Source organism: Tachypleus tridentatus, chromosome 1 (assembly GCF_004210375.1).
Source record: "Tachypleus tridentatus isolate NWPU-2018 chromosome 1, ASM421037v1, whole genome shotgun sequence".
Classification (NCBI taxonomy): Eukaryota; Metazoa; Arthropoda; class Merostomata; order Xiphosura; family Limulidae; genus Tachypleus; species Tachypleus tridentatus.
In genome coordinates, this window is record NC_134825.1 from 71,391,082 (window position 1) to 71,415,840 (window position 24,759).

Here is a 24,759-nt window from a genome sequence, read left to right on the forward strand (position 1 = left end):
TATAAGAGACGAGGTTATAAACACAAATGTAATATTAATATTGGGGCAGAACTAGCTTATCGCGCTGGTCTTTTAGAAACTTGCGTGTTATACTCACAAACATAACTAATGAGCTTCATTATATACTTAAGTACTCAAACTATTTTACAACTTTAGGGATTATCGTGAATTTTATAATACATATAATGAAACTTCTATTTCAAAGCAGCCTCTTCCAGATATATTTTTATTAGCTGTTTTTTATACAACAAAATGAAACATTTTCCTAAGTAAACTTTCGGTCCATATTCATTTTATGTGGACACAGGAAAACGCAAAGGTTATATTAAAATAGGGCATGTATACGTAACACACAATGTGTAAGGTTATTCGTTAAAAAGAAAACACTTGCTACAAAGATAATTTTTTTAAGAATCTTAACAAATAACAGGATTACAGTTCATATGAAGAGCAGAGCTAGTCTCTTTGGTTGTTTTTTTACCCGTTGCAAAAGCATACTACATCAAACAGCAAGTGTCATCAAAATCCCATTTCAGATATCAACAGAAGAATCACGTGCTATATAGCATAAAGAACTATTACATATCTACTCTTTTGAGTGATGAATACTGCTGAAATGAGACTAGTTCAATATTCTTTCCTTTCTTGGGTCCGAAAAATAAAATTTTAAAATAACGTAATCATACTTGTCACATTAAAAAGATACGTAGAATAGAAAAACGTGTGCGTAGTCTACGAATGAAAAAATGCAAAGCTTAGAACGCTAATATTCTTTACACTTAATACGTTGTATTTTTCTGCAAGCTTTATACTAAGTATTGAATGTTAAATATTTTTATGATAAAATTTGTTATTGCTGGCATTTTCTTCCTTCTACAAAAGCTATGTAACAAAAACATAGAAGTTCACATTAATCAAGTTCTTATAGCAAAGTCATATCGGGCTATCTGCTGAGCCCACCGAGGGGAATCGAACCGCTGATTTTATTGTTGTAAATTCGTAGACATACCGCTGTACTCGCGTGTTGTTATTTGGTGAATAGATGTGAAGCAAAAATGTACGTAAAAATTACAGTGTTTGTTGAATATAGGAAATACTTAAAATGTGCTTAAAATTCTATTGTTTGTTTTTGAATTTCGCGCAAAGCTACTTGAGGGCTATCTGAGCTTGCCGTCCCTAATTTAGCAATGTAAGACTAGAGGGAAGGAAGCTATTCATCACCACCCACCGCCAACTCTTGGGCTACTCTTTTACCAACGAATAGTGGGATTGACCGACGCATTATAACGCCTCCACGGCTGAAAAGGCGAGCATGTTTGGTGCGATGGGGATGCCAATCCTATTGCCGGACTTTATTGTTTCTTGAGCACAGATTAAATAAAAATGCACTCAAAATGTTATATTTTGGTGTATTCAGATAAGTAATTAAAAATTATGTCATTTTGTGGACACAGATAAGGCAATAGTATGCTTAAACGCTCTGAAAATATAACGAAACAATATTCTTTACGGCTATATTTTACTGTTAAAAAGGTTATACATACATTCAACAAATGTTGTTATTTAGTGATTAAGGCATTGAAAGAATGTCTTAAACGTTTGTTGTTTACGTAAAAAAAAGTAAATGATCGTCCTTCAATGAAAACTGTTCTATCGCAAAGAAGTTAGAGAAACAATGTGTTTAAGTAAGAAATATTCAAATACAAAAAACATGAATTAATTTTACCGTATAATAATTAATGATGTAGAAATTCAATAATATAATGTTTCAAGCGAATTATAATTTAATTTTTTAGCGAGACTAAAATTTGAACAAAGAAACCATTATAAATTGTAACGAGTCAAAAGTTGATATTGATTCTTGTTCTTTGATGTATGTTTTTTAATATGCTGTAGTATATAGGATACGTATGTTCTTAAATTCTCGAATATTCTCTTAGTATATTATGTATTTAACTTATTGACTGGCAAGTATTTCAGCTGCTACTTCAACTCCGAATCAAGTTCAAAATATAACGCTAATGCTTCTTCATTTCGTAATTTTTTTCGTGACGCCATTCTGGATCGAAAGTAAAACAATTTGTAAATAGGTCAAATGCATGTATGGTGCTGACATCTAGCGTTGATGTTAGGTGTTATTAAAAACTAATTAAATTAACTCGTCCGTGGCACTGTGTTACCGATCGGCTTGGACGAGTTATCTCGTCTACGGCACTGAACAGGTTAAAATCATTTGATATGCAAGTACTTTCATATTGAGTAGGAAGGAACTACTTACTTATAAATAGGTATTTTAAAAGTTGCATGTTTAATTAACTGGTTAATAGTGGTAAAGCCCCGATAACGTAACCTAAGGCGTATAATATTATGTATATTATTTTTTACTCATAGAACGTTATAAGATAGAATATTATTATTTTACTTTTCTTCACACGATATAATTTTATTTGTAATCTTGCTAATTGGTGTTGATAACTCGTGAACAATAGCATTGTAATCGAAGTTAACCACTTACACAATTTGCTGGTTGTGTTTTTTACAGTTTTTTAAGTAACTCTGACTAAACTAACGATCAGTACGTGTTTAATGTTGCTACTATATATCCGTTATTCTGGTCCGTTAAATTCAAAGTTTAAAGCTTAATACATTCAACGTAACTGAAGAACGTTTGAGTTGCAATGTTATTGAAAATCGTATATCTAAGCCTTGATAAAGTTTGTTTTGTACATCATTTCATGAAGACTTGCATTATATTAATGTCAGTAATAACTGACTCGTCCTATCAGCCGGCATACTGTGACGGTCAATCTCACTATTCCTTGGTAAAAGAGTAGCCCAAGAGTTGGTGGTGGGTGGTAATGACTAGCTACTTTCTCTCTAGATAATCCTCGTGTAGGTTTGCGCCAAATTCAAAACAAACAATCTATCAATAATTTTTACTGTTGTAACGGAATTTGATAAATCAATATATCGTGACGTTTTATTGAAAAACCAAAGAAGAAACCTTACAAAATTTTCTCGATAATAACAAACTTTTAAGTTATGTTCACGTATTAAGTTTCAAAAACTCTTACATGTTTTTTTTACTACTGAAACACTCACTAACTTATAATATACAGAGCTATCACTGATATAAGTCAACCAGATCTGAAAAATCAGGATAATTATTCTTCACGATTTTTTTAAAAAATGGTTGTGTCATTTTTTAAATAGCTTTACTAATATGTTCTTTAACAAAATGTGAAGAAATTGCAGAAAATGTTCTTACACATTCGTGTGTGATGTTATTGTTTTAAATTATTAGAGATTGTTGTAATTGTACAAGACTTGTATGGTTGTAGTTGTACAAGACTTGTATGATTGTAATTGTACAAGACTTGTATGGTTATAGTTGTACAAGACTTGTATGATTGTAGTTGTACAAGACTTGTATGGTTGTAGTTGTACAAGACTTGTATGGTTATAGTTGTACAAGACTTGTATGGTTGTAGTTGTACAAGACTTGTATGGTTGTAGTTGTACAAGACTTGTATGGTTGTAGTTGTACAAGACTTGTATGGTTGTAGTTGTACAAGACTTGTATGGTTGTAGTTGTACAAGACTTGTGTGGTTGTAATTATACAAGACTTGTGTGGTTGTAGTTGTACAAGACTTGTGTGGTTGCAGTTGTACAAGACTTGTGTGGTTGCAATTGTACAAGACTTGTATTATTGTTTTAGTTTTCTCTTTATACTTTTAGTTGTGTTATGCAATATTTCACATTGTAAGACAAATATGTTAATAAAAAAAAATTATACCATGACCATAGAAGAATGCAATAATATCGTTTCTGTAAACGATATTTAAAACAGTTTAGTTTTGCTTGTTTGTGTGGTTGTAATTATACAAGACTTGTGTGGTTGTAGTTGTACAAGACTTGTGTGGTTGCAGTTGTACAAGACTTGTGTGGTTGCAATTGTACAAGACTTGTATGGTTGTAGTTGTACAAGACTTGTATGGTTGTAATTATACAAGACTTGTATGATTGTAGTTGTACAAGACTTGTATGGTTATAGTTGTACAAGACTTGTATGATTGTAGTTGTACAAGACTTGTATGGTTGTAGTTGTACAAGACTTGTATGGTTATAGTTGTACAAGACTTGTATGGTTGTAGTTGTACAAGACTTGTATGGTTGTAGTTGTACAAGACTTGTATGGTTGTAGTTGTACAAGACTTGTATGGTTGTAGTTGTACAAGACTTGTATGGTTATAGTTGTACAAGACTTGTGTGGTTGTAATTGTACAAGACTTGTGTGGTTGTAGTTGTACAAGACTTGTGTGGTTGCAGTTGTACAAGACTTGTGTGGTTGCAATTGTACAAGACTTGTATTTTTGTTTTAGTTTTCTCTTTATACTTTTAGTTGTGTTATGCAATATTTCACATTGTAAGACAAATATGTTAATAAAAAAAATTATACCATGACCATAGAAGAATGCAATAATATCGTTTCTGTAAACGATATTTAAAACAGTTTAGTTTTGCTTGTTTGTGTGGTTGTAATTATACAAGACTTGTGTGGTTGTAGTTGTACAAGACTTGTGTGGTTGCAGTTGTACAAGACTTGTGTGGTTGCAATTGTACAAGACTTGTATTATTGTTTTAGTTTTCTCTTTATACTTTCAGTTGTGTTATGCAATATTTCACATTGTAAGACAAATATGTTAATAAAAAAAAAGGTATATACAAGGGTATATTTGTGCTCTGCCCACCACACGCATCGAAACCCACTTTCTAACACTGTAAGTCCAAAGACACATCGCTGTGCCATTGGGGACCAGTTTAGCTTTTTATCGATCCCACTTTTGTGTAAATATACTTCTAATTTATCAGTTTTAGATATCGTTTGCTTATTGATCTATATATTAAAGATTTGTTAGTAAAGATTTTTTAAAATACTTAAAAATTTTTCTGAAAAAGTGAATATTGGGTCATGTTATGTTAATTTTTATTTCTGGTGGGTTCGTTGAATATTATTTGTTTTGTTTATATATGTGTTTTTTAAGGGAAGGGTGAGCTACTGTTTTCCTTCCGTCACATCAAATAAGCCTCTTACAGTTGATTAAGTTCTAATGGTTTTTTACTAGATGATTTTACTTGAATTGAGAATTACAAATTTATTTGAGAATTACAAATGAAACAGCTTTGTTGCTCAAATTGAGCTGCCATAGTAATTTTGTGTGGAAGTTTTATTAAAAGTTCAATACCGTTAAATCTTTTACTATAATCGTACAAGTGAATTATTTAATTAATTTTTGTCTTTAGAAAATCCCGTGGAGGATTTAGAAATAACAGTAATACGTTGCAAGCCTGATGGGATTGATGCCTTATGTCGAACAACAAAGTTCACAAAAAAAGAATTGAAGTTAATGTATCAAGGATTTAAACAGGTAGGCTTAAGTTATCTTATATAATGGTTTATGTTTTGAGAAAAAATGTGTAGGATTTCAATAAATAACATTTACTGCTCTTCACATGAATAATTCAAAACATTTTGAGTAAACAAACAGACATTTTAGTCTTTATTTAGAATTCAATGACCAACAACCCAAATTCTTCTACTGTGCTTGAAAACACATTTTTAACGTCTAATTTTTTCTGGTTCTCTTGGATTTGTTTTTTTTAAGAATTTAATTTCTTCATATCTGTCACATCTTTAACTGAAAAAATAATATTCCTTATGGCTTCTTCCTACATAAAGTACTGTTTTATTTTGAAATATCAAAGCGAAGTGCTGCCTATAATAGCGTAACGGTAGATTTAGGTTAGGAAAAACAAACTCTAATGTAATAAGTACTTTTCACTATTATAAGTTAGCGACTTTAATACTTACGTGAATAAATAAATAACTGAAATCGTTACTTCGAAGCTTTGATATTTTTATAATTCACTAATGTCTACTGCCTCACATCATCAGTTTAGGGGTGTGTGTGTTTTCTTATAACAAATTACAGAATTAACAAACACAGAGCAAACAAATTTAACATAAAGAACAACCTTAAGGAAATATAAGATAGTGCACGCTTTAATATTGTCCAAACTACAGAATTAAAAAACACAGAGCAAACAAATTTAACATAAAGAACAAACTTAATGAAATATAAACTTATTATATAAATATAATAAGTTCAGCAAAACCATATCGTACGTGCGTCTGCAGGAGTGTTTTGTTATAAATAGATTAGTTCAACTCTAGAAGACGAATAGTTGTTTTTTTTATTTAAGTGAAAATGTTGTACAATAGATTACCCGCGCTATGTCCACCATAGGAAAACCAGAGGTTTAGTGTTTTGAGCTCTCAAGCTTACCTCCGAGACGAAGACGATAATAAAACGGTAGTGATATGTGTTTAGTATCATGTTATGCACACTGTATTACCAGTGTCCTAAAATTGGAAATGTCCTATCATATCTTATTTGTTTATGATAGAACAAATCGGAAGTGTACAGAAAGAGAAATTGTTAAATATGTGTACTGCAAGAATGTATTCTACAGGAAAATCACTGTACTATACACAGAGTTTAGTGAGGATTTCACTACAAAATATTTTGTACGTGTAAACCTGGGTCTCCCAAGTAAAAAGCTTGAACTCTTGTAACACTAGAATTAGGATTCAATCCCTGGGACAGGGAGCTCATTGTGTAGTTTCAAGATTAAAGAACACAAACTTACCCAAGTTTAGATAATGCTAACAATTATAATATGGAAAACGCGTTATCGCTACAATGTTGAAAGTGTATCATAATTACAACTACCGTTCGTAAAACTTCTTTATAACCGTCGTATGAGGATGTTTTTTCACTATAATTGTAGTTATGCTATTTAATTCGTGTAATTACTGTAATTATAATACGAAACACACGTGTCATCACTATATATGTAATATGGAACTTGTGTTATTACTATAACTATAGGTTGTTTTTAGCATCCAACTTACCATGATAGCGATGCTAAGTTATTAGGCACTAATAGTAACATTAGAAGCTATATAACTATTAAAATCAGAAAGCAAATTACACAGTTAAAAGGAACGAGCTGCTGATGAAGTCTAGTTTTTAACTAACTCAGTCACATTTCCTGTCTAGTTTTCTTTCCTTTCATCACTTAAGTAGCTTTACTGCATCATCCTGAAAGACCCATTTATCTACATTGCATTACATAGAATCCGTACAACCTGCTGTTCAGTTTTACTTATCAAGTTTCGCATACAGAATATAATGCAAGTTTGTGAGTATGTGTGTGCATTTCGTTATCACTTGTATTGAAGAAATCCAGAACAGTTGCACAAAACTTCCTTTTCTTTCATACTTGTAGCTTATACACGTTGTACTATTATTATTTTCTGTTATCTGTGAAAACAGAGTGGCGCATTTGGTTAATACGGCAAACTACTGGCATCGTTTTCTTCATAGGCTTGTCCAACGGGAATTGTCAATGAGAACACCTTTAAAGATATATACGCCCAGTTCTTTCCACAAGGAGGTGAGACTATTTTCGTAATTTCATCACTTTACAATAATATGCTTCTCGAAAGATAAAATATTGTTATACTAAGTTTGTTTACTCGTGTTATTATGATTTCAATTAACGAACTCGAGACAAAACTGACTTTGTCCAGTCTTAATGACGCTTTACATAATTAGCGTAAACATTATGACTCTAAGAACACGAAACACACATAACTCTTTGATGTGGTAAAATGTTGGAAGCTATATTTCAATAAACAGCTTCTCTGCATTAATGTTATATATATTCTTTTAACGACAGATAAATGAGAAACTATTTGAAATCGGTGGTTTTTTTTTTTTGGGGGGGCGAATCTTCTTTTATAATCTTCTGATTAACATTGTAAATCATTTCATAAAAGATTAGGAAAAACGCTTCTGTTTCCGTTTGAGAAAAATGCATTTTTTTCTTAATTCATCAAAACTAATATTAAACATCCATAAATTATTACCTACGTTTTTTATGAAACTTTAATTTTGAGTTTAGATTTGTTTTTGACTTGAAAAAAGCTGTTATTTTTAGTAAATAATCAGGCAAACATTCAAGTCATTGCATTATCGTGCCAAACTTCCTGGTTTGATTGAGTCAGTCGACAGAAGACAGAACAATGATTCCAGTGGTAATCATATAAACAGATAATTTATGCATACTGAACACAGAGTTTTATTGCAAAAGATTCTGTCTTAAAGCGTATCGTTTCAACACGTGATAAAACGTATCGTTTCAACACGTGATAAAACACTTAAGTAATGTTACTACAACTCAACACGTTTCGAGAACAGAGTTCCTCTAAAATATGTAAATAACATAAAGTGGTTTGACTTTCTTAAAGGAAACTAATTTATACTGTACATTTACATTTAAATTTTCGTCATTTTAGTTCCGCTTCGTTGGTAATTTAAACACCGTAGAGTTGAAATTTGTAATGTATGGCTTTTGCAGGAGAGCAGTGTTTCTTTTTCCTGTGCTGAAGTCTTTTTCAGATCACGGTGTCTTTTGTGTTGTGTAACTTGTGTTGGACCTGTAATGGAATTTTGGTGAATATTGTCATCTCTATGGTGTTGGTTTGTTCTGAATTTCGCGCAAAGCTACACGAGAGCTATCTGTGCTAGCCGTCTCGAATTTAGCAGTGTAAGACTAGAGGAAAGACAGCTAATTATAACCACCCATCGCTAACTCTTGAGCTACTCTTTTACCAATGAATAATGGGATTGACTGTAACATTATAGTATAACGCCCCCACGGCTGAAAGGGCGAACATGTTTGGTGCGACGGGGATTCGAACCCGTGATCCTCAGATTACGAGTCGAGTGCCTTAACCAACCTGTTCATGCTGGGCCAAGTATGGTGTTGGAGAAGCCTTAACTCACCTGGTCATACTGGGCCAAGTATGGTGTTGGAGAAGCCTCAACTCACTTGGTCATGCTGGGCTAAGTATGGTGTTGGAGAAGCCTTAACTCACCTGGTCATGCTAGGCCAAGTATGGTGTTGGAGAAGCCTCAACTCACTTGGTCATTCTGGGCTAAGTATGGTGTTGGAGAAGCCTCAACTCACTTGGTCATGCTGGGCTAAGTATGGTGTTGGAGAAGCCTTAACTCACCTGGTCATGCTGGGCTAAGTATGGTGTTGGAGAAGCCTTAACTCACCTGGTCATGCTGGGCCAAGTATGATGTTGGAGAAGAGTAGCAGTACCGACAGCATTGTGATGACTTATTGTTATTTTCACTATTGAAAAGAAAATAATATCTAATAAATTTGAAAACAAATTGGGTAAACACACACGTGTGTTCCTATTCAGATATTTGTTTAGGTTTTTTCATTCTTGTTCTATTTTGATATAAATTTTATCTTATTTCGTTGGTATATCAATGCTATTTATCCATGTGAATGTCACGTGGAGGTGCTCGTGATCATTTAGTTTCATATTTAATTCAATGATATTAAAAGAGTTGCCTTAATTGTCACATTTTCGCCGCGATTTAATTGCATTTCTTCCAAATTATTTTTGTAATTTTCATAAACCTTCCATAAGGCGTCCATGATTGGAAGGCTTAACAATTTTCTTAAAATAAACCTAATTATTAAAGACCTTTACCGTAAAAATATTTACAACTGAAGCTTAACACTTCCTTTCTTAACTTTAAAAAATGTGGTCATATATAAAGCATAAGGCCTAAGACTAAAAAATATATGGTATCTATGGTAACTTTTACATATCTTCAGGAAGTTTTCTTAACTCTCTTTGCAAAAACATATGAGCAGAAACACACTTAAATATGTTATTAATATATTATTATTACGTACAATTTAGCTGACTTTTGACGTAGTTATATATAATTTTGTTTCAGCATCTACAACCTTATTAATAGATCAAAGTATTAGAACAAAAATGTTTTTCTTTCTATTAGAGACTGGTCCCTATGCTCACTATGTGTTCAAAGCCTTTGATCGAGACCGAAATGGCACAATCAGCTTTCAGGTAATACGATTTTTTTCTCGAGTTAACTATAAGTCGATTACTGAGAGTATAACTTATTTCATTTAAATTAATTATTAAGTATTCTCAGATAAATCTTTATATATCTATATATTAACGAGATAAACTGAATACTTGTTGTTACCATTGTTTTCATAATATTTAATACACCATAAAATGAGTTTGAGATCGATAAGTGAGGTAAACCTTTTGTTTTGTGATTACAATAATTTCCATAGAAACAACAGTTTCTCAATAAAACAAAATTCAATACCATCTATGAACTCGTAAATTGAACTAAACTTTCTTGTTATTTTAGGTTTCTATTGATTGAGAGTTTTGATTTTCTCTCAACGGTTTCACATAAATTAAGTACTGCTTGATATATACGTGTAAGTCTGATATATTTCGGGAAAATCGAGTGAGTAAACTCTTGCTATTTCATAGCGGGCATTTCACAGGTATGCAAAACAAGTGCAAATATGGAACTGATATGAAAACAGTAAGCTAAGTTTGTTCATTAAGGGTAACTACGCACCGTTTGACGAGTAAGGTGAAAAGGACAGAAACATTTTTTTCAGGGGTAAAACGCGAGGACTGGAATAATTACAGAGACCCATGATTTTTTTATTGTCTTGAAATGTTCTGCAGTAATTCCTGCACACCAAATCTTAAAATGATATCCATTTTTCTTCATCGCCTAAAGATATTTCACAAAACGTTATGTATGATTTTATATAAGTGAATAATTTTCATTTAAATCGGGTCATATTTTGTTATGCTTAAAATGCTGTCAAACCGCTAGCTATAGATATTTCTAGACCAATCGTGACATGTGTGTCTTATGGGTCGTTCTAGAACCCAAAAATAATAGTAAAAAGTGTACATTGTGGTAAACGAAATATTAATTTGATCTAAGTAATATATTTTCTTCTAGGTTTGTAAAAAAAAATCCTTAAGTGACAGAAGTATTATTTTAAAAATCTGCGTAGCTGGATTATGGAGAATCCGTGTTTAAAACCCCAACAACTTTTATGAAGTTTAAATTCGCAGGCCTGTGTTATGAATGTTTCGAACATTACATTATACAAAGTTTGAACTTAACATCTTGAATGCAAGTATAAATTAGAATGTTGAGATAGAGTTTGTATGATAAAAAGATAAAATTTGTCGCTTGCAATCACATACATCGTTTTCTTTAAATCTAACTTATTCTTCTTTGTGCACGAACTTATCATAACTGAGAAATGGCGGAAATGTCATAATATTCACACATTAAAGTAACGACAGTCTAACGAGAGTAAAGATAGGAGTAATAAACTTGATATTACACTTCATCTTTGTTGCACGTGTGAACAGTTTTGTCACACTAGAAGTAGAAACTGGTTTTGTAGAAAAGTAAATGAATAAAAAATTCCGCTTCCTGGAAGTCGTGGACTCAAGTAAATAATTAGAAGGAACATTCCTAAAGAAATCATCGCTAATCGCGTAGTTTAAAGAGTGCAATCGGTAAAGGTAACGATGTATTTTTATGTTTGTCTTGGGTTATAGCTTGTACTTAATTAAACATTAACATTCACAGTTGTCTCTCTCTATACACAGAAACTTGAGTAATTCGACTAACGACAACAAACTATACGTTATAAGGAATCCAGTTTATTCTTGAATGTTGGGTATTTGAAAGATTGTTGCTATTACTGGACAGAAACTACGTTAGAAGTAACTCAAGTTAAAAAAAACAAAACAAACTAAGGCTTAATCAAAAGGCCGTCAAGATAATACAGCAATATGGATGTAACCCGCTGTAACTTGGTAACATGTTGCAAATCTAAGAACAAACTGGACTTTAGCCAAATTTTTTTATGAGAAGAAGAAAACACTTACCATTCTGTAGATAGAAAAATCACCTTACATATATTTGAGATACATTTCTATGTTTGTTGCAACGTTACTTGTGATAAGTTTTTTCTAGCTTTAAACTACTGTATGTTTTTGTAATGTAATATTACCACTTTTATGGTTAGGAGTTTTAGTTTGTTAATGTTAGATAATATAGCTATTCCTCTCCATGTGAATATAATGTTATTACAATAATTGCTTTAGGTGTAAAACTCAAAACTGTAAAACAGTACATACTTAGTTATTAATAACTACAAAATATACACTACGTCTATTAATATACTATGCTGCCTTTGTTATATATGATATAAATTTATTTGTCAATAAATCAATGATAATTTTTTTTCCACTAAATGGTTTCCCCCCCGCTAGTACAGCGGTAAGACTACGGATTTACAACACCAAAATCAAGGGTTCGATTCCTCTCGGTGGGCTCGGCAGGTGGCCCAGTGTGGCTTTGCTGTAAGAAAAACACACACACTAAATGGTCAGTACAAAAACGACCAGTAAGGATTTGTTTACAGGTTTGGTCAGTGGAGAACCATTTAAAGGTTATTAATACACTCTTCAATCTTGAGAAACTGATAGTACTTGCAATTTAATTATGTTTTCGAGTTACTATTATGTTTATTAACCTCATAACTAATTATTCTAAACTATTAATAACAAACATTGTACAATTTTCCCTTAGAATAAAATTTATACTGGAATAACGCTGATAAAAAATCATTAGCTATCTAGTCTAAAGGATTGTACTTGAACCCTGAGAGTGTAAAATCGGTTAGAGTAAGATGGGAAGTTTCATCGCGTTTTACACTCTGAAAGTCTGATAACAGTTAGTAATTATAGAAGCTTAATCACACTATATACCTGAACTCTAAGAGTCTAAAAGCTTTTAAAGTAAGCATAGAGGTATAATCGCACTTTATACATGAACTGTGAGAGTTTGATGCCAGTTATAGTGAGTACAGATGTTCAGTCAACTATATACTTCAACTATAAGAGACTAAAGTCATTTAGAGTAGAGAGACGTTGATTCACGCTATACACGAATGATTTACATACGGTAACGTAGTGGTATCACTGTAGGTATGGCACCATGTTTAACACACATATATATATATATATATATAATTCACGGAGAATTCTCGATCATTTAACAGTGCAATGCCGTGAAGGGTACGCTTATGCCTGGAGACATATGTTACAGCTGTAAAAGGATATTTATACAGCAAGGTTAACGAGCAACGCAATACACAAAACGCACAAAATTTCGAAATATTCTCCATGAATACAGAAGGACTATCTCAGCAGAGCGTTTAAGATATAACGGGCTCAGAAACAAAATCCAAGTCAAACAATCCAAAGCAATGAACTAATCCTTAAAGTAAAGACTATAGTTATAGAAGCAAATTTTATCACTCACAAAGGGCTCTCGGTAAAGCTGGACATGTCCCCGGTACCGTTAAAATGACAACAGAGAAGGATTTAGATTAGACAGAGGCTCAAATTTTACAGCTACACATCAAAATAAACAGCTGTATTCGTGTGAAATGTGGTCAAATAGACGGAAATCCTTGCAATCTCATTCAATCAAATACCTGTCAGTTTCTCCAATGGATTGCTCTGTCTGATCTGCTTAAGTGAGGCCTTGAACGAAGTACAATGGAGGGTTTATGGAAATATGTAAGATGCAAGATTGAATCGTTGTCCTTTGAAGAGACTTGCCGTAAGGGGAATTGTGGTGCCTGGTAGTAGTGCGAAATCAAGACCATTTGAATGAACACAATCAGTGATGGCAAAGTATCTCTAAAGGCAGTAAGAGATCTGAAGTACATTTTCTTATAAAACCTGATCAACTCCCAGTAACTGTAATGAACGCAGAAAGTCACTTACCAGTTCTATTAATGTTTAAACTGGAACTCTGGAGTTCAACTATAAAGAAAAACTGAAATTGCTAACAGGAGTTAATAAATATTTAGATTATTGAGTAATGTAAAATTGACAGCTCCTAAATTAATATTTGCTATGAAGTTTATTTGTCTAAAGATTTATATTTACGGGGTCAACGCAACATTAGTACTTAAGACACTGACAGGAAAGTCTAAACTGTTGTGCCTTTTTCAAATTGCGTATGTGATTGGAACTTCCAGTGATTTAAAAATTATAGGTTTTGTTTGTATTATTAAACATTATAGACTCTAGAAAATGTATCAGAAGTATTAAATTGGAAGACCAACTTTGCGTTTCATTCTAATTCACAGTTAGACTAATTCTATATAGAAACCTTATAATTCAGTTAAAGTCTTTTTTTTTTCTCATTTCGTTCTTCAGACATCTGGTATGAACTAGAAACCAAATACGAAACTTCTTTTTTTAAGGTTTTTTAATGAATTCAGTAAGATTAAGGCTGCGAATAGTGAAACAAACATGTCCGCCTCTGAGTAAAGACGTGGAAAGCTTAGACTTTTTATTTAATACTTTCAATCTTATCTGAAGCAGAATTTTCAAGCCTATCGAATGTCAGAATTTAGCACGTGATCCAATAGCCTCATGCTCCGGCACTCGTGCATGACGTAGTTGATGCTCTTAAAGTATTCCCGACCTCGACATGAGGCATCAATCATCAAGCTTTAGAAGATTTTCTGGCATATTTCTCTGCAGTAAACTTCTAATAAGTATTATTTTGCTGTTCCCTCATGAGTCCTTTGTTATAGTACTGGGTTTATTACATCAATCTGACGCAGCTGTAAAGACTCCATAATGGCTACAATTTTGGGAATGTTTAGCACATTTGAGAATCCAGTTGAAATATAAATCTGAGTAGAAGAAACAAAACGAGCAAGAAAGTCAAGTAGAGTGATAAACAAAATCTACAGAAACCATTTAATGTGATGTAATCGAAAGTCTTTAGCCCAGAACAACATAATTAGGACTCGAGAAAAAAGCAAAAAACAGCATATTTTACCAGCAGTTAAACGGATGTATGTATTTTCTCTATGGTTACCAGTTCATTTTTAAATTATTTTTGTCAGTACCATAATACATGTCAATGTTATCTCTATGTTTACCTGGTTATTGTTGGTATTATATTTCATGTAAATATTTGCACTTTATTTATATTTTCATACCTAAATTATTTCTATCAGTAGCTTATACAAACTTTATGTTCTATATACGTCTACTATGTATGTATAATTACATAATTTTAAGCAGTCGAAGGTGCTTATTTTAACATTACAACAATATCTTCGTACAGTATCAGAATCTACCCATGAAACATTTAAACAGATGTGCTACTATATTTTCTTATTTTTCGTGATTTTTTCATAAGCAGAAAGAATAGAACATCTTTAATTTATGGTGACTGAAATCCGTGTTTTTGACCTTATTTTTAATGTGGTTCGCTTTTTTACGTTATCATTTAACCACACTGGTTTTAAACTAAATTCGTAAGAAATGTATTCCACTTCATTTTAATATAAAACAATATTTAAATTAAATGACATTTTACTTTACGGTTTCCACGTTACTCCCATCCGTTTTAATCACAAAGGAAGTAGGTTTGACACTAAATAATACAAGGAATTCCACGTGCGCTATAGTTTTATAAACTATGTAACATACAGTTGATTTCTCATAAAAGCAGTCTGTAATTGTGTATTTCATGAATGATTTCTGTCTCAGACTGAGTTTTGTGAAGCATTAAAGGCAATACATATTTTATTGCTAATATAGTTTCAACATTATTTATACACAAAAGAGATTCGCTATGAGTTGTTAAGCACAAAGCAACTTAAAGCAGGTTAGGTAACGTTGGCTTTTATTAAACATGAAGCTACCCAAGGAGGCAAGCTTAATGCAACGATCTTGTGTGTGCGTATGTGTGTTTTTGTTTATAGCAAAGCCACATCTGGCTATCTACTGTGCCCACCGAGGGGAATCGAACCCCTGATTTTAGCCTTGTAAATTCGTAGATTTTCCACTGTTTCAGCAGAGGACAACGTTATTTTTGTTTGATATAAAACTACGCGGGGTGGGCAGATCATGTACGTTGTTTTTGGTTTGATATAAAGCCACACGAGGTGGATAACTCATGTAACGTTGTTCGTTTTTAAATATAAAGCTACATAAAGGGGAAGCTCAAGTAGCACAACAGGCTTCCGACATAACTTTAATAATGTCAACAGAAAATTAATGTATACTCTGCCAAACGTCTAAAACTATTCGTATCACCAACTTTCGATTGTTCAAAGCTCTTTGGTGAGTCTGCCTATGTTGTTGGAGTTATAACGTAGAGAACCACTTGTATGTTTTCGCTGAAAGAAACGATACTCTAAAGTTACTATTTACATCCGCCTACCGCAAGTACAGCGGTAAGTCTACGGATTTACAACGCTAAAATCAGGGGTTCGATTCCCCTTGGTGGGCTCAGCAGATAGCGTGATGTGGATTGGATATAATAAAAACACATACTATTTAAGTATATATACATTTAAACGAACGTTGTAATATGAATGTCATTCAAAGTTATATTCCTGTAAAAATTGGACATTTTCTATTGTAACCATTGGTGCACTTTTTTAGGGAATATTTATAAGTGAAATTTAGATATATTCGTTGAAACCTTGTAGCTTACAAATATTTTATCTTGTGCCATTTATTGTACTAACGTATATGTATGCAGTATTATATACACTTTACTTATAAACTCATCAGGTTCAAACAATCTATATTTTAAAGATTCTTAATAAATGTTCCCCTCTAAGCAAGAATAAAAATACCAGGTACTTAGAAACCACTAAGTTATCCTTCCCTCTCCCGATTCTACAGCCTAGAAGATATATATATATTTTTTTAGTTTAATTACTGAAAAAGATATCTCGGGGTGACAGTAAACATGTTTAAATCTGTAGAATATGAGGTCGTAATTTGCAATAGTGTTTGAAAAATATATTTATTTTGAAGAAGTTATTTATAAGTCGAATATGTTTTCGTCACTTTGAAGAACAATATTTTACCTCTTACAATTTTCATTATTAAAAAGAAATTCAGGTTGATATCGCACACCTACATAAATTAATAGCTGCGCCATCTACTGACAAGCAGTAGCGAAATTATAATATTTTGTATTAGTTACGGGAAACTGTCATGTTAAACTATATATTTCATAATGGTGTCCTGCAAACAAAACCCTAGTTCTGTTGCTCTAGCTAACTAATGAAGATAGAATAACTTAGATTAAAACGTAATTTACTATTGACATCCAAATTTGTGAAAAGTATAAATATTAGTAGACTTAGAACACTTATTATAAGAGAGTCAAATTTTGTTTATAAATTAATCATTCGTTTTCATGTATTGTGTATTATATGTTAACTGTAAGATAGAAATCAGTACATTACATGTTCATTATAACTCTAGAATTCAGTATTTCCATGTTTATTATTGTAAGTTAGAAATCAATATATTACATGTTCACTACAAAATAAAAGTATATATTTTCTATATTCATCATTATAAGTTAATAGTCAATATATACCATCTTCAATAGCTTTTAATTTTTTAGATGTTTATTTGCAAAATGGATTTACAATATAATAATAACCATACTAGATAAATATTTGTATGGGTAATGGAGGCTGGAAAGATAGTCTTTTAGATACTCTGAAACTTATATCATTCATATAAAGAATAGATACATTACCTTCGCAACACGCCAACAATTTAAATTGTATTTACTATATCAAGCATTGTATGATTGCGCGTTTTTCGTGTATTTTAATCTGAATAATAGGTGTAAAAACCGTAGAACTATTTTTAATTAACAGTTGTCGTCTTCATTAAACATTTCGAAAACGAAGTTGAAGTTTGAACAAACACGTTAGGTTACTTGAGTGATTCATATTTGTTTGTAATATGTACACAAATTTATCTATCTTAAACACTGAATCAATAAAACTGAGATTTCATTTCACTAATGTTTAAGCACGCACTAAACACTTTCTAGGTAGGGTAATATTTTTTGAGATAAATGTCGTCGAATACTCCCATGCAGAAAACATGTTACACTTTATTAAAATCATGTATACTCTCATAAAAACTACCTAAAAGAAATAGTACAAGCCCGATAAGTGGAACATACACACTTCTTGATTGGCTGTTCAGCTGTCTTCTTTGCACGAAGAATATCAATTGAAATCGGGTACCCAGCTTATTATTAGAACCTTAATATACTAAGCTGTAATGACGTATATGATCTTATTAGACCTTTAATATACTAAGCTGTAATGACGTATATGATCTTATTAGACCTTTAATATACTAAACTATAATGACGTATATGATGATCTTATTAGACCTTTAATATACTAAGCTGTGATGAGATGTGTGATGATCTTATTAGACCTTTAATATACTAAGCTGTAATGAGATGTGTGATGATCTTATTAGACCTTTAATATACTAAGCTGTAATGAGATGTGTGATGATCTTATTAGACCTTTAATATACTAAGCTGTAATGAGATGTGTGATGATCTTATTAGACCTTTAATATACTAAGCTGTAATGAGATGTGTGATAATCTTATTAGACCTTTAATATACTAAGCTGTAATGAGATGTGTGATGATCTCATTAGACCTTTAATATACTAAGCTGTAATGAGATGCGTGATGATCTCATTAGACCTTTAATATACTAAGGTGTAATGAGATGTGTGATGATCTTATTAGACCTTTAATATACTAAGCTGTAATGAGATGTGTGATGATCTTATTAGAACCTAATATACTAAGCTGTAATGACGTATATGATGATCTTATTAGACCTTTAATATACTAAGCTGTAATGACGTATATGATGATCTTATTAGACCTTTAATATACTAAGCTGTAATGACGTATATGATGATCTTATTAGACCTTTAATATACTAAGCTGTAATGAGATGTGTAATGATCTTATTAGACCTTTAATATACTAAGCTGTAATGAGATGTGTGATGATCTTATTAGACCTTTAATATACTAAGCTGTAATGAGATGTGTGATAATCTTATTAGACCTTTAATATACTAAGCTGTAATGAGATGTGTGATGATCTCATTAGACCTTTAATATACTAAGCTGTAATGAGATGCGTGATGATCTCATTAGACCTTTAATATACTAAGGTGTAATGAGATGTGTGATGATCTTATTAGACCTTTAATATACTAAGCTGTAATGAGATGTGTGATGATCTTATTAGAACCTAATATACTAAGCTGTAATGACGTATATGATGATCTTATTAGACCTTTAATATACTAAGCTGTAATGACGTATATGATGATCTTATTAGACCTTTAATATACTAAGCTGTAATGACGTATATGATGATCTTATTAGACCTTTAATATACTAAGCTGTAATGAGATGTGTGATGATCTTGTTAGAACCTTAATATACAAGCTGTAATGACGTATATGATGATCTTATTAGACCTTTAATATACTAAGCTGTAATGAGATGTGTGATGATCTCATTAGACCTTTAATATACTAAGCTGTAATGAGATGTGTGATTATCTTATTAGAACCTAATATCCTAAGCTGTAATGACGTATATGATGATCTTATTAGACCCTTAATATACTAAGCTGTAATGAGATATGTGATGATCTTGTTAGACCTTTAATATCCTAAGCTGTAATGACGTATATGATGATCTTATTAGACCCTTAATATACTAAGCTGTAATGAGATGTGTGATGATCTTATTAGAACCTAATATACTAAGCTGTAATGACGTATATGATGATCTTATTAGACCTTTAATATACTAAGCTGTAATGACGTATATGATGATCTTATTAGACCTTTAATATACTAAGCTGTAATGACGTATATGATGATCTTATTAGACCTTTAATATACTAAGCTGTAATGAGATGTGTGATGATCTCATTAGACCTTTAATATACTAAGCTGTAATGAGATATGTGATTATCTTATTAGAACCTAATATCCTAAGCTGTAATGACGTATATGATGATCTTATTAGACCCTTAATATACTAAGCTGTAATGAGATATGTGATTATCTTATTAGAACCTAATATCCTAAGCTGTAATGACGTATATGATGATCTTATTAGACCCTTAATATACTAAGCTGTAATGAGATATGTGATTATCTTATTAGAACCTAATATCCTAAGCTGTAATGACGTATATGATGATCTTATTAGACCCTTAATATACTAAGCTGTAATGACGTATATGATGATCTTATTAGACCCTTAATATACTAAGCTGTAATGAGATGTGTGATGATACTAAGCACTTTTTTTTTCTGGGCTGATCATTGTTACATCTATGAACTCCACAGTTTAACTGACTTCTTGTAATTGAAATTTGATAATTTATTTATTTTTAGAACCTTAGAAGATATTTGATGACCTTGCTCGTTATTTCCGGACCAAAGTTTCATGATCTTTGAGGAATAATCAAAATTTACTACAGGTTTCTTTGTAGAATATTTGCAATAAAAAATCCATTGTTCCTGAACTTGAACGCTTTACCAATATTTACTGAAATGTTGTGTATAGATTTACTTGTATTTATAATAGGCGAGTTGTTAAGGAGAGACGCCTTTATTTGTTTTCCTCAACCTTCATCGCAAACGACTAAGCTATAGCTTGAACTCATCAAAAACATTTTAAAAGTTTAAAAAATATGAATCAAGCTTTAATTTGAAGGCGGTGTGAGTTAATTAAGACTAATTGTAGTATCAGTCATTTATTACTAAATAAAGTACATCAGTCACATCTCACGATTAACTTCAGCGTTTAAAGCTTTTCAGGATAGTTATCAACGTTTTGGTGATACACATTCATCAGGCACATAAAAAGTTACGTACTAAATGGACTAAGTTATCCCTTTTTTATAAAATAGCTAAAATGTGTTACCACTGCAAACCAGATTTAGTTAAATCAGGGAAAATCCACTGCCCAAGAAATGGTATTGTATCTGTTATTCCAACTCGGACAATTCACACCACAGATAAAGGGAAATTTATAATATAAAATCCAGTGTGTGTGTGTGTGTGTGTGTGTGTGTGTTTGGTTTATCACAAATCTGCATAATCAACTATTTGCAGCTCTGTCAACCAAGTGGAACCGCTCTTCAGTGGCACAGCGATATGTGTGTGGACTCACACCGCTAAAGTCCGAGATTCGATACACGTGGTGGTGGGCAGAGCACAGATAGTCCTTTGTGTAGCTAGGTACTTAATTCCAAACAAACCAAAACCAAGTGAAACCGAGTGCAATTCGATGGTTATCGTGTCTAACATTTGAGTTTCGGTTCTCTAGTTAGTGTCCCATTACCCATAAAAATAGCACTCTGAATTTTGAAGCCGAAGGTGCGATATAAAAGTGAAGGCCAAATCCCACTCTCTAGCCTAACAAGAGTAGCATGAAAGTTGACGGTGGTAGCATACTGCATTTGTGTAGTTTTAACACACAAACTGTCCACCGTAGGAAATGAACTCCAGTATTTTATCGTTATAAGTCCAGAAACGTAACCGCTTGCCCATGTTGACAACCTTTATATCAATATATAACACTTCCAAAAGACATTTATCCCTTTAAAAGATGCAATCTTTGATGTAATTGAGTGCAATCCATCTCTGATTTCTGCCCAATATGCCTTGGCCAAAATGTTTGCACAAATTTGTTACAAGTAAGATCATCATTATTAAGATAGAATATAAATAAACTGACGTCAAACTGAGAAATGTGTGTTATATTAAACATCTATTTGTGTAATTTGTATAATGAGACAGGTTCTATGGACATCACAAACATTTAATTAAAACAAGAAACAATTTTATCAGAAAGCTGTAGAAAAATGTGTAATTCAGTATTTCGCCTCTTACAACAATATTTTTTCCAAAAAATTTATATACTGTATATAATACGACATCAAAGTGTTATGAGTAACTTCTGTGACCTTATATCAGTTTACATTAAATATTCAGTACTCCGTTCGTTAGCCTCGTACTCTAGTAACCTGCGCAAAGCGACGTTGCACGCTGCTGGTGCAGTTATTAATGTAATCCACAGAGATTTAATCCAAATTTGTCACTATAAAACGCTCCATTCAGATATAGTAGTTGATTTAAGGTTGTGGTTAGCAATTTTCTGGCTCATTTCTGACCAACAGTTTTCAATGGGATTTCAATCTGGAGACTTTGCTGTCCATGACAGTCTTGTAATATTCTCCTGGTCGATATAATTCTGTACAATACTCATACTGTGGGCATTATCATCCTTGAACGAAAAGTTATTGCTAAACCTAGCCCTGGACGTTTCCCTTAATGATAAGAAAAGGATTTTTTTTTTCACTTTCATGAACAGCTTCCCAAACATATACTGCACCATCTCCCTATGGGAAAGACAGTTTTCCTTCATCTGTTTTCCAGGCAAAAACGAACACATATCTTACCATCAGCTTTAACAAACCGGAAACAGGACTAATATGAAAAGATGACAAGTCGCCGATGCCCTAAGTAAAAGTTAGCATACTTTCTTGCCCAAGTAACACGGTGGTGGCGGTAAATTCCGGTTAATATCAATCTGCAAATAGTTCTTCTTAAAAAATAACTTAGTTTGGATACTCTAGAATGAATGTGTTTACGCTATTCCTGTCGTAAGATATTATAAGACTTTTTCGACATTGATATGTTAACTTAAATGAAATACAATCGTTTCGGGCACTATTTTTTCTTTGCCTACCAGCAGATTTTTCCTTAACAGCGTTATCTCTAGTCTGGGCCCGGCATGACCAGGTGGGTTAAGGCACGTGACTGGTAATCTGAAGGTCGCGGGTTCGCATCCCCGTCGCACCAAACATGCTCGACTTTTCAGCCGTGGGGGCGTTATAATATACGGTCAATCCCATTATTCGTTGGTAAAACAGTAGTTCAAAAGTTGCCGGTGGATGGTTATGACTAGCTACCTTCCCTCTAGTCTTATACTGGTAAATTAGGGAAGACTAGCGCAGATAGCTCTCGTGTAGCTTTGCAGAAAATTCAAAACAAACAAACAAAAATTCATACGAAGTGCAGAGGAATTGTGTAAACAAAGCGTTGATCTCTTTCAAAAACGATTATACCAAAAGCAGATCATTTTGTACAAAACAAGTGCGTGTGTGTAAGTAAGGGGTTTAACGAACTAATACTCAGTATAACTGGTTCAAACCAGAATAACAACTAGAGTATATTTGATTGATCATATACTATCTCCTTTGTTACTATTCGGGAATTTAATTAATATCCACTGCATGCATGTAAACCATAACACCAATATAGAACAGTATGCAAACGTTTTAGCCAAGACTGTATGAAACAAAACTACAGAATTTAACATGGAGCATGTACAACAATTCAGGCAGCTATAGAAACTATAATAACTAAAATGACATATCACAAAATGAATCGAAAGCCTGAACAAATTGGAAAACATTAATGGTATAATAATTAAACCTAGCAGTAAGTCTGAAGGCTTGCAATTCTAAAATCCGAGTTTCAATACGCATGATAGGCACAGAGAATAAACACCTCATTGCGCAGCTTTGGACTTAACAACATTTAAAGAAATAAGTAAATCTTTTTCCAGGAACATATTATTATTTATGGAAACCAAAGCGCACTTTAAAAGAATAAACTGGATTTGTTTTCGAACAAGACAAGAGGGACAACAATAACATAAAATATCTTAAATTATTTAGAGAAAATAAAAAAAATCCAAGAAAAGTGTAAAACCATGTGAGTATGAAATTTATATGCAAAAACGGCTCGTTTGGGTTGAGAAAATATTTTACATAGAAGAGCGAACAACGTTTCGACCTTCTTCGGTCATCGTCAGGTTCACATGTGAGTATGATTTCTAGATTCTTCTCTTTGATCGCAAGGAAAACGTTCCACTGACATTAGTGTGTTGGCTTATATTTCTAACATGAGCTTCGGATATAATCCTATACTCACTGTATTCTTAACCCAAACACATATCGATTATAAGGAATCATGTGTTTGAAAACCTAAAAAATTATTTTTTTAGCTGCGTAAGCAGCGTTTTAAGCGTACGACTGAAATCATAGTTTTAAAAACCTAAACCTACGTTCGTCATGTAATTCAAAGCAAACTGGACATATGATGGGTATATGGCATCAGAGTCTTAACAACCTGAACATGCTTTGAGCAGATGGCATTACGTTTTTAACAATATAAACAATTCTTGATAACGAAAAACCCGCTTGAAGTAAAACTTTTCTCAGGACGGCTGGTATGGGTATTAACAGTTTTACTGATAAAGCAGAGAACAACATTTCGACCTTCTTAGGTCATCTTCAGGTTAACAAAGCGAGAGCTTGCAACTGACCGTTGCCAGGCGCATGTCTTAGGGATGAGAGTGTAAGCGGGTACGGGATTGTAGGGGGCGTTGCAGTTGGATGTTAGGTTATTAATTAGTATAGGTATAAAGGTATTCCTTTATATTGGTTTAATTTTTGTTTTAGTTGTTGTATAAGTAGGGCTTCTTTTATTTTGTGTTTCTTTTTATTTGTTTCTCTACTTAGTATCTGGGTGTTTTAGATAGTTATGTTGTGTTTATTTGACTTGCAGAGTTCGAAAACGTGTGAAGGTGACTTTTTATGTTCTTTGAATCTGGTTTCCATTTTTCTGCTTGTTTCTCCAAGAAATAGAAGTTGTGGCAGTTGCTGCATTGTATTTTATAAATGGTGTTGGTGTTGTGTTTATCAGTGTATTTTTTACATAGTATGGAATTTAGTTTTG

At 32.5% G+C, this 24,759-nt stretch overlaps 1 protein-coding gene across 12 annotated transcripts in view; it reads left to right on the plus strand.

Annotated features, from left to right (window-relative positions):
• The window catches only part of LOC143251946 (A-type potassium channel modulatory protein KCNIP1-like), a 142,504-nt gene that overhangs the window by 100,269 nt on the left and 17,476 nt on the right, over window positions 1–24,759 (plus strand). For all 12 annotated transcript variants that reach the window (XR_013028777.1, XM_076503376.1, XM_076503324.1 and 9 more), the window contains 3 exons: window positions 5,306–5,430; window positions 7,453–7,522; window positions 9,955–10,025. Coding sequence is in view for 11 of the 12 variants with exons in the window: in XM_076503376.1 (XP_076359491.1) it covers window positions 5,306–5,430; window positions 7,453–7,522; window positions 9,955–10,025 (266 nt within the window). In the remaining variant the exon portion in view is untranslated. The remainder of the gene's footprint in view (window positions 1–5,305; window positions 5,431–7,452; window positions 7,523–9,954; window positions 10,026–24,759) is intronic.